This window comes from Bombus fervidus, chromosome 5 (assembly GCF_041682495.2).
Source record: "Bombus fervidus isolate BK054 chromosome 5, iyBomFerv1, whole genome shotgun sequence".
Lineage (NCBI taxonomy): Eukaryota > Metazoa > Arthropoda > Insecta > Hymenoptera > Apidae > Bombus > Bombus fervidus.
In genome coordinates this window covers 1,893,177-1,906,548 of record NC_091521.1, presented here as the reverse complement: position 1 = coordinate 1,906,548, position 13,372 = coordinate 1,893,177, and the positions used below count along the sequence as shown (strand labels likewise).

The following is a 13,372-nucleotide window of genomic DNA, read 5'->3' as shown; positions in this document are numbered from 1 at the left end:
TTATTCTTTAATAGCCGAGGAGAAGAGTCTAGAAGCAGGTACAATAGAGCGAGCTGGTTTCTTCAGTATACGCGAATTTTTCCACGAATGACGAATAGAGATTTTTTTCCTTCGGCCTGGAATAAATTCACGGCTCGGGGAACGAGTATGGAGACAGCCAGCGAGTCCTGAATATGCGAACGAGATGGCGGGCGTCGTGGCGTCGCCGTGGAAAAGGCTGAAAGGAGGGCCGAACAAAAAGCTCCTTCGCGCCAGCTGGCCAGCCTTTTTTATCAGCAGTCTGGGTGCCGTTCTTGCCGGCGAGATGTTCAAAAATCGCTTAGCCCTGGTAGATAGGCGGTCGATAAGGGAAACCACGGGCTGATTTACGATGGAACTTCCGTTCTGCCCTCTTGCTACCCAGATTTTCGTTCCTTTGTTGGTGTCATTTTAAGACACGTTTCTTACCTTCTGCTAAAAGCAGTGGGTTAATTCGAACTTTAGAGACATTCGCTTTTTCGGCAAGTGTTTCCTTAAGAAATAGAGTTATTCTCTTTGTAACCAGAGCGTATCTCTTCTCATTCTGCCTTAATAAAGATCGAGCAACGGTTTTATAGGCGTGGAGGGAATCCGTCTGACGTATGGCGCACTTTTTGCTCTTACTCATCTTCTCCTAATTTCCAGACAACAGCCAGGGAACGCCCTCCGCGGCCTTGTCCCTCGTGATAGCTTCTTTTTATCCTCCGTGTAATATCACAGGGGAACTCGTTTGTGTCTAACTAATAGAATTTTTCTCCACGGTCGTTCAGAAAATATTTGCCCCATTACGCAGATACTTTAGGCAGGCTGGTTCTGTTTTCCGTTTCCCCATTTCTTTTTTTTTTTTTGCCTGATTCTACCAGAAACTTCTCATTTTCCGCGTTTCTTATTTCGCCTATGAAACAACAGCTGAAGGACTGGTTAGGAAAGGGATAGAAAGGAAAGCGAAGACGAAAGGAGAATATTGAAAATCATAAAGTTTCTGGGTATTTCTTGTTTGCTTGTGAAAGAAATTTCAGTTTTCGCGTAGAAAAGAGCTCTCGGAACGATCTATTGGCCGTGTTTCGTGTGCCATTTTAAGCAGGAAAGTGGTGTCGATGAAATTCCTCGGGACAAATTGCCACAAGAGCTGGTAGGTTTCCACGTCGGCTGAACATCAAGGATGCCTCTGCTCTCTCCTCCTTTTATCTAGACGATGCGTTCCTCGTCCGCGATTCGTATCACGATTCCGTTTTCAAGACACAACGACGTGCCCTGGTGACGTTACAAGGAATTCTCATAGCGCTCTTCCGCTAGTGATCCTTGCGAAAGCGACGAACTTACGCTCGCTGTTCCAGGCGATAAGGCTCGATTTGTCAAAGGGACGAGATCCCCCTTCGAATGTAAATAAATCCATGTCCAATTTTGTGCTCACGCTTTCGTATCTCGTCGCTTCGAAGCCATTGTCGCCGTCGAATTGTCACGGGTCTCACTTTATTACACGGATCAAGATCACGAATCTTTGCAATAATATTCAAAATATAGTGAACCCCTGTACAACGTACGATATGTTCTACGTTATAGAAAACGATACTATACGAACATATGGGTTATATCAGATAAGTTTTTATATCTTCCTAACTGTTAGTTTTCTCATGCATACGTAAAAATCTGCGTAGGTTCCCTCGAACTTTGTAGAGTTGATTTATTTAGCTAATACCATACATCCGATTTGGTGACTAAATATTAGGTTGTCCGAAAAGTGTCCTTTCTTTTACAGACCCGTCTTTTACAACAACGCTTCTTTATACAAACATGAAACTTAATCTGTCGAACGTTGTAATCTTTATCTCGATAGAACAAAATGGATCATACGTAATTCGATAAAATAGTATAAAGCGGAAAATGTTGTGCATCCACCATTTCCTTATAAAACGAAAGAAGCTTGTCGGACGATCTAATATATTAGAATAAACAAGAATTGGGAGAGCGATAACTTATACGAGTAAGTAGTAAAGAATCGAACGAATCAAAGTATCGATAGTCAGTGAGAAACAATTGGGAGAGTGTTCGATTAAAATTCTGTTTCTATTTTATTAAAATCGTGCGATATTGAAGTTCTGTCGTTTCTTATTCAACAGTTATTTTAGCAAGTACCATATCAGCCACGACTCAGCCGTAATTGCTAAAATTAACACGTATACTTTTGAAAGACATAGAAGGACAGTTCCAAATTGACATCGTATGATCCTGGACCAGGATATAGTCCCTTCCATACATATATTCCATAAAACATGAGGAATAACTTCCATTTTAACCCTCGAAACATATGAACTTTAGCTTTTGTTCGATGCAAGGGTTCTTTTATATCTCCTGCGCAGAGTATAAAAACCAATCGTGTTTCACGATCGACATACGCTTTCATTCGCTAATAACGGCAGCAAAAAGCTAGCAGCCAGAAAAGGCACCACGCCCTTTTTGCATATTTCCTCCCGGTGACCAAGTCTGCCGGCATTACTTCGTACCGAGGAATGCATTATGCACATCCCGGTGCATAATTTCTGTACTCGGGCAAGAGGAAAGTCGAGCATCCGTCGCTTGAAAATTTTCCATGGCCTCTAGGGCTCGAACGCTTGCAGAGAAAGTAAGGACCCCGGCAAGATGATTCCGCCTGTTGTCGTTTTCCTCTTGCGTCTCTGCCTCCAAAATTTCTCCGAGGTGTCGTTAAACGGCTGGAATTGGCCACACGCGTGCTCCTGAAATCGACCCGAACGTACCGTGTAAACTGGCGAATAGATAGCTGCGATACGACATCGAAACGAGAGAAAGAGGGGTCGCGTGAGTGGGTGGGTCGAGTCGTGGAACGGTAGATAAGGGACTGAAAAGCGAGAAAACGCGGTTAAGAGAGGCTCGACGACGGCTGAGACGGGGAAAGTGAAACTTGAAATTACACGCGACAGAGGGAGGAAGAAGAAGGTGGGGGAAAAGAAGATAGGGTGTAACGGGCGGAAAATGGATCGCAACCGGGGGTGGTCCCGGGAAAACACAGTTTCCTCGTATTCTTCTATTCGTACGTCTCCGGAGTAAGCTCGATGCAGACCCCTCTGTTTTCTTTCGACATCCAATTTCCATAACATTAGACCGGCTACACGTAAACTGACGCGGCTGTTTTCTGCAGCGCTTCGTTTAGGATCGTCAGCCAATGAACGGGGCCAGGCAATGCGTTTACACGTCAGACCCTTTAGATAACCTGGGCGTATCGGGGCAACCTAGGCTCGACTCTTTACGCCGTCACGTATCGTTTCAGAAGTAGCGCGATTCTTTTAGAGGATAAGGGTGCGACAATAAAGAACGATCGCATTTTCCTTTTTTCCAGTCTTCCATTCGACATCCAGCGAAAACGTTTAAATTACTTGGAACACTACTTTTTAAGAAAGAAGGTACCTTCGAACGCTGTTTTACATTAATAGATCTTGTCCGAATATCAATGGATATTGGTTTGAGTTTGAGAAAAATAGCTTTCCAATTACCAGAATTGGTTGAGATATCGTGACTATATATTTCACTACATCATAAAGTATCTGTAGCATAATCTTATATATCCGAACAAGTTAGGGGACGAAAATTCGGATAGTCGAGAAATTCTGATGATAGAGGTCCATTAGTTACTCTCTCCAGCTCTTCTTCTTTTTATCTGATTCGGATAATAGGAGCTGATGTTTGGAAAACTGAAGCTGAACAGTTCAACTGTTCCTTTCTTATTGTTGAAGTAATTGCTTCAAGAAAAACTTTACACCTTTTCTTTTGTATATCCGTGACCTGGAGACCGCTGTTACAAAGACAATAGAATTTAATGAGAAAACTCAAAATAAGGAGAAGTTCATATTATTGTGCCCTTGAATATAAATTTTGTTTTAGGTTACAAGGTCTAGGAACAAAAGAACTATAAGTAGGTTTCTGTTGCTGTTTCTTGTACCCTTCAGCTAAAGCTACACACTAAGATTCACTTTTTGCTAGTGTCCTTTGCTATAAATATAGGAACGTGCTCCCTATCATGCTTCCTATTGTACTGTAACACCGTAAGAGTGAGGATCTGGATCTGCATACATTATACTTATACCTATACTTATTTCAATATATTTTTCTATTATAAATTTATCAACTTGTTCCTCTATCAGTCAACCTCAACACTTATCACGTGTAATTTACTCAAATTACAAACAAACGTTTGAACACATTCTCTATAAAAATACACGTTTACATATACTAAGAACGAATTATATATTCTAAGAACAAAGTTCTACTATAATTAATGCTCGACACGTAAGTTTTGTTTCATTCGAACACTCGCAAAGTAGTTGGAGATTATTACTTGACCTATCGTCTGTTCGCGCCGCAACAGTGTTTGGCAAGTGAAACGAACAGTAAAATAAGGTGATTCGTTGTCAGACGTACTTTACCTTGCAACGTACAAAGATCTGCGTGAATTTTATCTTATGCCTGCCTGTCTCTTGGTTTTTATGCTTCTCAGGTTTCTAAAAAACACTTATAGCGTCTTTAAACAAATTGTTATCCATATTTCACCGCATAACAAAAGCTGAGGCGGCAGCTAAGCAAACTAGCGCGTCCACGACACGTTGGAAATACTTAAGTCTCATATTTCTACGTTAATAACGCAAATTTTCTTAACGTTTTAAATAGCACGCGAGATAAACCGTGCCCGCGGCAACACGGCGAATTCATTTACGTTGCATAATTGCAGCACACAGACAGTGGCCGTATCTCGGCCCCGCTCGGAATAACAATTTCCGCTGTAATTTGAAGCAGGACGCTCGCGTATAAAAACGATTTATACGATCGCGATCGCATCTGACGGCTGTGTTCGAACCGGTTTTCCCATCGTGGAAATTCCAAATATTCCCTATATCCGGACCACCAATTCCAAAACGGAACGAAACGAGAAAGAGTTGACTTTTCATCAATTTGTTGGAGAATTTACATGGAAAAAATGTCGAATAATTGTTCACTGGACAAAATTTTTATACCTCACGATTGGTGTTGCGCACAAAAGTATCCGAATTACCGCGTGTAATTGCGCCAGGCGTCCGCAGCACCAATCTCTTCTAATCCACGTGACAGCGTCCCCATTGGAACCATAATTCTCGCCCCTTTGTGAAAACGGTCGTAGGTTTTGTTACGCGACGGCTTATCTTCGTTTCCTCTCTTATTTTTCTTCTTATACTGCACTTTTCCGGGAAAGCAGGGGTAGAGAGGAGGCAGAAGCGCGGCCGGATCACGCTGGCAAATCCTCGCTGGCGGTGTCTTCGCTAAAACCTTGCGCTCCGCTCGAAGGAAAACGGAACGTTTGTCGAAAACAGGAATCTAATTGCCGGATCAAGGGATTTGCTCGGCGCATTCTTAACGACGCCCGCCTTTCCAAGAGAGAAAGATCGAGCGTCGATCACCAAGGATCGTAGAGCCCTTTGATCCTGCTGTTCGACTGAAATTGCTTTCCTGCTACGTATTTTTGACATGAGATGAAGAATAAGTAATTGGCGATGGTACGTGTTCAGTGATCAATAAAAATAAATAAAATTGAAATAGTAGATGTAACGGTAGCGATGCAGGGTATTCTTTAACTCTGCTGTTCCAATGAAATTACCTTTTTACTACAAACTTTTGATATATTAGGTTGTCCGAAAAGTGTCTTTCTTTCAAAAACGTGTTTTTTACAACAGTGCAACTTCATACAAACGTGAAACCAAGTCTGTCATATGTCGCGGTGTCTATTTCAACAGAATAAAATGGATCGTACGTATTCGACAAAATAATATAAAACAAAAAACGTTGTGCGTCTATTATTTCCTCATAAAACGAAAGAAACTTTTCGGACAACCAATACAACCGGAAATAACTAGTTGGCAACACACATGTATCTAACGACGAATAGATAAAATAGAAACAATAAAAGTAATAGTGTTTAATATAATAAATACTATAGTCACAATATTTGATAATTTATCAGATATTGTGATAATTTAATAAACAGGTATTTAAACAAAATCCCCTAGTATTAACTAAAGCCATCTGGATTTTTGAAACCGTGTCATGTATTTTCCTCGTAATACTCCCAAACTACCTGAACATTATATTTTCGAAAAAAAGTACGATACTATTTAAAAAACACCTTTAATTAATTAATGAGTTCAAGATCAAATAGATCGATCTCAGAATAGCGTTAATCGACTCAGGAAACTTCTTTGCGAACGCTTTGGAAATTTCATTACGATGGGCCAGTATCTATTCCGCTTTGCAAGATAAATCAGCATCTAATTATTTTTGAGCTTATTCCAAACTGCAGTTGACGTTGTCGATCATAGTAAGAAAAATTCACGAAAGATTTCGAAGCTCTGAGCAGCGAGAAATTGAACCTGCGTATACACCGGAGGTAAGATGATTTGTTGGGTTGCTCGATGGCCAGGAGGCTCGTTTCTCCTCTCTTCGTTGCTCGCCTATCGTTCCAATATCTGCAAAACCCAATAAATCCGTCCTCCGGTAACTAGAAACTCTCAAGACCGTAGAACGCTTCTGGACATCCGATCCTCAAGTGTCTTCTTTCTGCTTTCTTTTTCAGAACCTGAAGAACCAGATCATGACGACGAACGTTTGGGTGGAACAAGTGAGTACCACTTTTTACCAATATACATCTAATTTTAATTTCGCAATTTTAAGTATCATTCTCGGATGATTCTCTTTTCATTCCCTCGAACATTATGTCCTGGTAATATACTGCTTACATGCTAATTAACCACGGTTCGCGCAGCCGTGTATTAATTGAAATTCGCCGAGTTAATATACGCTTTTAAAAAGCCGGCTCGTTAAATTAACCGCGCCGAGGGCGCGCAACAGTGGCCAAAAGAACAAACTATGGGAAGCAAAAAAGAAAAAAAAGAAAGAAAGAAAAGGAACTAAATTTTGTTTGACGGTTGAACGCGCAGGTTTCAGGAAACTCGTGGCTGGTTTCGTTCGCGCCGCTAGAATTAAATATATGGCCGCGTTTCCATTTCCGTGGCGTTGTCCCTGAGCGAAAACGCCGCGACTCAACTTAACGAACCGTACCGTTGCCGATTCGCGAAACGATTCCCAGGAGCTGGCGGAATAGGTCGTAGGACTTTATGCCAGCGAAATCCGTGCAAGTCGGTCGTTCACGATGGAAGACGATCGCTAGAAAGATGAGAACGAAACGTGATTTTCCTCTGCCGTTACTATAGCCGGACGAGAGAACGGGGAAACAGGGAGACATTTGGAATCGCTGCGAAAGAGGAGGACGCGCGTCACTTTGACCATCAGCTGCTATATCTCTCCTTTCTGCTAGGTTTGGAATTTCAAAGCAGACGAATTTCATTTCGTGCTTGTTGACTACATTCGAAATCGGAATCGCGAAACGGTAGTCGATCCTTATTGACATACCACTTCTTGCCAGTCTTCTCTCCCTCTTAGGCCTCTTCCCGTTCCATGCGATTCAATGTCTTCAGACACTTTTATCTATGCCATTTCTCCGCTTTCTTCTTCTGTTTTCACTTCGCGTTTCGTTTCACGAATTTCACGAAAAGCGACGATAACAGAGAGAATTCGCGTGTCTAGCGAATAGTACCATTATTCTATGCTGGTAGCAGTGTTACACTTCCATCGCCTTTATGCAATTTTTATTTCAATCTGAGATACGATGTTAAAAAATTTAATCGTGCGATTTGTGACACGGTTTCAACATGTGCTGTTTCCGGAGCTTGCTAACTATTACGATACTTGCTACAGTTTTTACATAATTAGTCGCTTCGAATTTCGTATTCGTACAAAACGATCATTCCAAGTATGCGGTAACAAACTGCGACGTTATTTGCAAAATCGATTAAAACGGTATATATAAACAAAGAAGATATTCGACTTGTCATATATGAGTGATGATATCGAACATACAAATTATCTACAGTCCAATGTTCTGGTTAAGGTCTGACGATTTGTCAAGTTTACTTGCTCTGCTTTTCTTTAAATATCAGAGTATCTATGAAAGCAGATGTACATTCGAATTTTTACATATCCGACTGACCCTTCAGAACCATCCACGAACACTGTCACATAAATCAAGAAGTCGACGTTGAAGTTGAATTGAGAATTGTAATTGGGATTCCTTTTTATTCTCAGACAACACAGCAGAGAGTTGAGCGACGAATCGCGACCCGTAGTATTTCGGGAGTGAAAGAAGGGTGCAAGAAATTAGGTGCAAGTCTGGAGGAATTTTTTTCAAAGTGCCTGCAGGAATCGGCAAGCAACTGGCTGGCAGCCTGTTGGTTTTTCTCCGGTATTCTTTCCTTTTGGCCCGGCCACTAGTCGTTTGTCCGCGTCAATAGATCTCGCGCCTCTTTTTCTTGTATCTGGCCGGTGGAAAGACAGGGCAGGGACACGTACATAACACACCGACAGGGAAAAGTGTGCCGTCGGCCAGGATCATCTGCCAAGCGAAGTGGCTGTTCTTTATCAGTCGCGAGAAATTGTTTGCCATTGTTGGAGATGGCAAGGCAAGTCGAACCTCCCCGTTGCTTATTTTGGAAGTTCACCGATGCCGGAGTAAACAATCGTGTGTACGCTACTGGGGTGGCGTGCTGCAACGTTTTAGTCCCCTCATTGTTGCCTCGATCGTTGATGATGGACAACTAAACCTCTGTTTCTTTGTCTAGACGAAATATCTTCTGCTATGAGTTTGTTCATTAATTCTGAATGTAAGTATTCAGCATCAGGATAATATATTAGCGTATAGTAAATAGTTCAATGATTCATTTAATTGGTTTTAAATAAAATATACACCAGAAACTAAACGAAGTGAGAAAACATTGACAGAGAAATGAAACTGGATGAAGGTAAATAGCAGCTTTAGAATATTAGAAACTGCTATTCTCGAAAGATTGTTGCGGATGAAGAAATGGACGAGTGTTTAATGACTGGATCGCGGTACAAAACACTGGGTTTCCATTATTCATCGTAAATCAGTAATTTTATTTATCGATAAAATATCTATGCTACGTTATACTTGATTTTCTGTTTTAATTTAATATACAATTGGAGAAATGGATAGATTACATGAAGTTTGTTAAACATGCTTGTGTTATATTTAGTTCACGAGTAATTGTTATTTATGTTATTGGGAGCAGAAGATGTGAAAATATTTGATAGTAAAGAAGTAGCGAGTTGACAGATTGAAATTTATTAATTAGCGTCTGCTGGTATTGTGAAGGTTTGCAGCACATCTGATTTTAATATGATTTTCTATCTATATGATATTCTATCTATACGCGCGACAGTACAGATTATTATCGTGCAAGTTGCAATTCATGCAATATGTAAATCATTGACGTAATACTATATGTTATTGTTAATTAAAATATGATGTCTAATTTCCTAAAGGGAACAGGTTACAGCATATAGGAAATTGTTAAACACATTTAATCGCGTTGTATTGATTTTCAAATAATTTTATCAATTATGTGTTCAAAACCAGAAAAGATTACAAGTTATGAGAATAAATTGAAATTCATTAAAAGGAAAATAGAATTCTTAAATAACTCTATCCAGTCTATATACAAGCGTAGAGATATCTTTGAAGTATCCTTCAATAGAAATAAATCGAATGTTATTAGCTATTGAAGTATACGTAAATGTTACATGTATACATATCGCGAAAGTTAAGTTCGTACCTGAGCTCAAGTAGCTATATTTCAACATTGAACTCATCAAAAGGAGTAAAGTAAAGAAAAGAACTAAACCATGCGACTTATCAATCATAGCACGTATGATTGAATGACGAGATCTCGTTGCCTTTGATTTGATTGCGTTTGCTTCCTCAAATCCACGAACATGGTTTGATCCCGTGATTCTGAACGAATGCGAAGAGTTAAATTCCATGCATAGTCACTTAATAGTTACACTTTACATTGGCAAGGATTTTATATGAAACAGTTAAACGAAAAAATAAGTATTGTATTTAAAATAAAAAAATAGAATTAAATAGAAATAAAGTATCATTTAAAAGATTTCAAAGATGTAGTTAATATTAGATAAAATAAAATAAATCATTAATTTAATTGTTACGAATTGATGTTTTTATTGTTTTAAATTAATAGTGGCATTGTTTCGAATCAGTGGTATTATTCTTTTAAATTAAGAGTATAATCGTTTTAAATTAATGGCTTGACCGTTAAAAAGTAATGGAATGTTAATGGTTTTAAATTAACAGTGTATTTTTATAAATTAATGAAACAACTGTTATATATTAATAGCACAATTGTTATAAATATAAATTAACAATGGAATTGTTTTAAATCAACAGTAGAATTATTTAAAATTAATGACATATTGTTTTAAATCAACAGTAGAATGTATTCAATTAGTGGTACACGTATTTTATATTAACGGTATATTTTTTCCAATCTGCACTTGAAATGGTTGATCGAGAGTTAACGACTTTTGCCGATATCATAAAAAATAATTTTTTTGTTATAACACAATCAAATTTATCAATTTTTTAATTTTTATTATAAATTGATGGCTGTTGTTTCATTTTTGCAATCCATCCTAATACTTTATAACGATCTATACATTTTCTTAACTTCATTCTTAGCATATACCATTCTTCAACAATTAATTATTAAATATATAAATCAAATATGTTTCCACGCGCGCGATCTATGTTTTACTTTCTAATATAAAATTACGTCGAAGTATTTCTACTTCAATTATTCGTTTAATTACCTACGTTATTCTACTTAATAATGTAATTTGAAAAAAAATTCTGTAATTTGTACTCAATGTACGACAGAATTCCGTTTATTTGAACGTGTCGTAAAAATACTTACGTTCTCATTACTTACAATTTTTAATTCGTATAATAGTAAATAGTTTACGTTCAGATAGGCGAATTCATTATCTAATTGCAATCATCGCGACGTTATAAATCGTAGAGAGCGCCGATTTTTTCCAAGACGGCATTTCACAATGTGAGATTCGAAGACACTTTTAACGAAGCGCCTATTCTTAGTCAGTGGGATATACATCTCGAACCTTATGCATTTCATTTGTCGACTGTTCGTTAGAACGTGCATTCATTGTAACCGTAATTTAAGATTGCTCATTAATTAAATTACGATCGTGGAGTATACAGTTTCCCAGCATAACGTGAACAGAATAGCTATAGCATCACAGCGTTAATCGGGCTAGTATCGATTTTTAATAACTTTCCTGAAGTGAATCACTTTTCCTGGCGGAGTTCAGACGAAACGCAGGCAAAGGCAATTCCAATGAAGTGCAAGAATTAATTGAAATTCGTTGGATGGTCAAAGGGAGGCTGAAACGAAAAGTGGAAAGTTTTGTTCCATTGAATACGCCTTTCTCCGCGAGCATATCGCGGTTCTTATGAAAATCGGCTTCCGATACACTTTGCCAGCCTCGTGCTCAATTTTATCAAGGCCGTTGCATCTCGATTCTCAGGCCCGTTTGTTCCGGCAACGTTTGGCGGTCAAAGGGGATGCTGCATCGTGAAAATTGCCCCGATGATATTTACATAGGGATACAATCTCGACAAGTTTTCCGTTTCTTGGCCCTTTGTGACTCTGTATTTGCAGTTCGTTTATGTTTTTACGATGGAAAACGCGGTTAGAAGATTCAGTTTCTGATTACTCGCGATACCTTGAAACGAACGATTCGAGAAAAAAACAGCAGAAAGAAGAATTTTTAATTCGACGGAAAACTTCCTCCACGTTCCTCTTTGTTCGTTTTATCGTTGCCCGTGGAACGACTGTGAATTTAATAATAGAATGGGTAGCTCGGCCAACTAAGTGTTCATGCTGCTTGTGTTGCTGACTCGCGTAGCGGTTATTTAATAATTGGAATACAGAAGAAACGGGACTTTGCTAAAATTACGTAGCGAGAATTCGTTTTCTTTCGCTTCTCCGTATCGGTGAAGGCTTTTGAAACGGGTACGCCAGAGTTCTGGTACTTATTTCTTGTTTGGTTAGCTCCTGAAATGATCGTTCAACGATAATGTAACATGAAAGAAAAATAACAAATTTACTGGAGATCGACAACGTATCGTATTCTGATATTGTTCAAATAATCATCGCGATGCTACGTCGTACGAAAGTGAAATATTAGAAAAGTATATAGAAAAACTGAAACTTAACTGTTGAGAATTGTGGGTCTTAGTCGCTGAAATAAAGGTATAGGAATACTCACATTACATGTAGAAATGATACTAAAATAGTTCCAGGTTTATTGAATATGTGATTTACAAGATATTCGTAGATACACATAGCACGTGTCTCAGTACTCTTTTCACCATCTTTTCATGCGTACTGAATAGTTGCATTCTTCTATTTTACGAGACGCTGCGCACGCACATACTCCCACACACTCATACTCATATATGTGTGTCACTACTATGCGACTAATCCAGTGTAACACACAAAATTACACATATCTCAATATTAACATTGGTTCAGAGTCAATTTTTCAAAGGAGGCAGCTGGATTACGTGTTATCATCGTTTCATCCAACAACTCTTATCTCTAATTCTCCTCAATTTCGTTTCTGTAATCCGAAAGGAACGCTTCGATACGACGTTTAACCCGGCGGTTGGTTAAACACGAATAACCATCGACTCTTGCAACTCCTGAAGAAGCAAACAGCCGAATATCTGTAAAATTGGCCGCATTTATTCTAGCATCTCGGCATTGTTGGTAGTAGCTGGTGTATCTAGCACTTGCAAGTGCTTTCACGACCGATTGTAGGGCTGAACACCAACAGTGAGACCACAGACAGTCTTGTTCCACTCGCTCGATTAAAATCCCACCCTTCTCTCTGTCTCCTCGAACCAGCGTGGTTTCTTATCGCGGAGAAAAGTTCCGCTGTTCATAATACATAGTATTTTCGTCTACGAAAACTTTCGAAGAATAACGAATGAGCGAAGAATCCGAATCGTTCGATGCTTAACACAGTAAGAATCGAACTTAATTGCAGATATCGTTACCGCATAAATTCCATTAATTTTCTATTCGCGTAATCGAGTCGCCGTTCGAACTAAAAACGCTGCAAGAACTGGAATCCAAGTCGCATAATTTCGACGGTGAAAGGATATTTAAAGGCAATTTCGAATAATCTCGTTTCGAGAGTATATTCCTTCATGAAAATTAATGTCACTTCTACTGGCAATCCTCCAGTTTCTTAACGAAAACAGTGCTGTAGATTTGCCCTGAGCTTAAGATCGCGTTAACTCGCCGTTCGCGCTATTATTTCGCATTCTTTTAGACAAATCGATCGAAACACGTCT

At 39.1% G+C, this 13,372-nt stretch overlaps 1 protein-coding gene across 1 annotated transcript in view; it reads left to right on the top strand.

Annotated features, from left to right (window-relative positions):
* The window catches only part of Nachralpha1 (nicotinic acetylcholine receptor alpha1), a 154,244-nt gene that overhangs the window by 91,937 nt on the left and 48,935 nt on the right, over positions 1–13,372 (top strand). Inside the window, exon 3 of the mRNA XM_072004349.1 lies at positions 6,632–6,676. Coding sequence (XP_071860450.1) covers positions 6,632–6,676 — 45 coding nt within the window. The remainder of the gene's footprint in view (positions 1–6,631; positions 6,677–13,372) is intronic.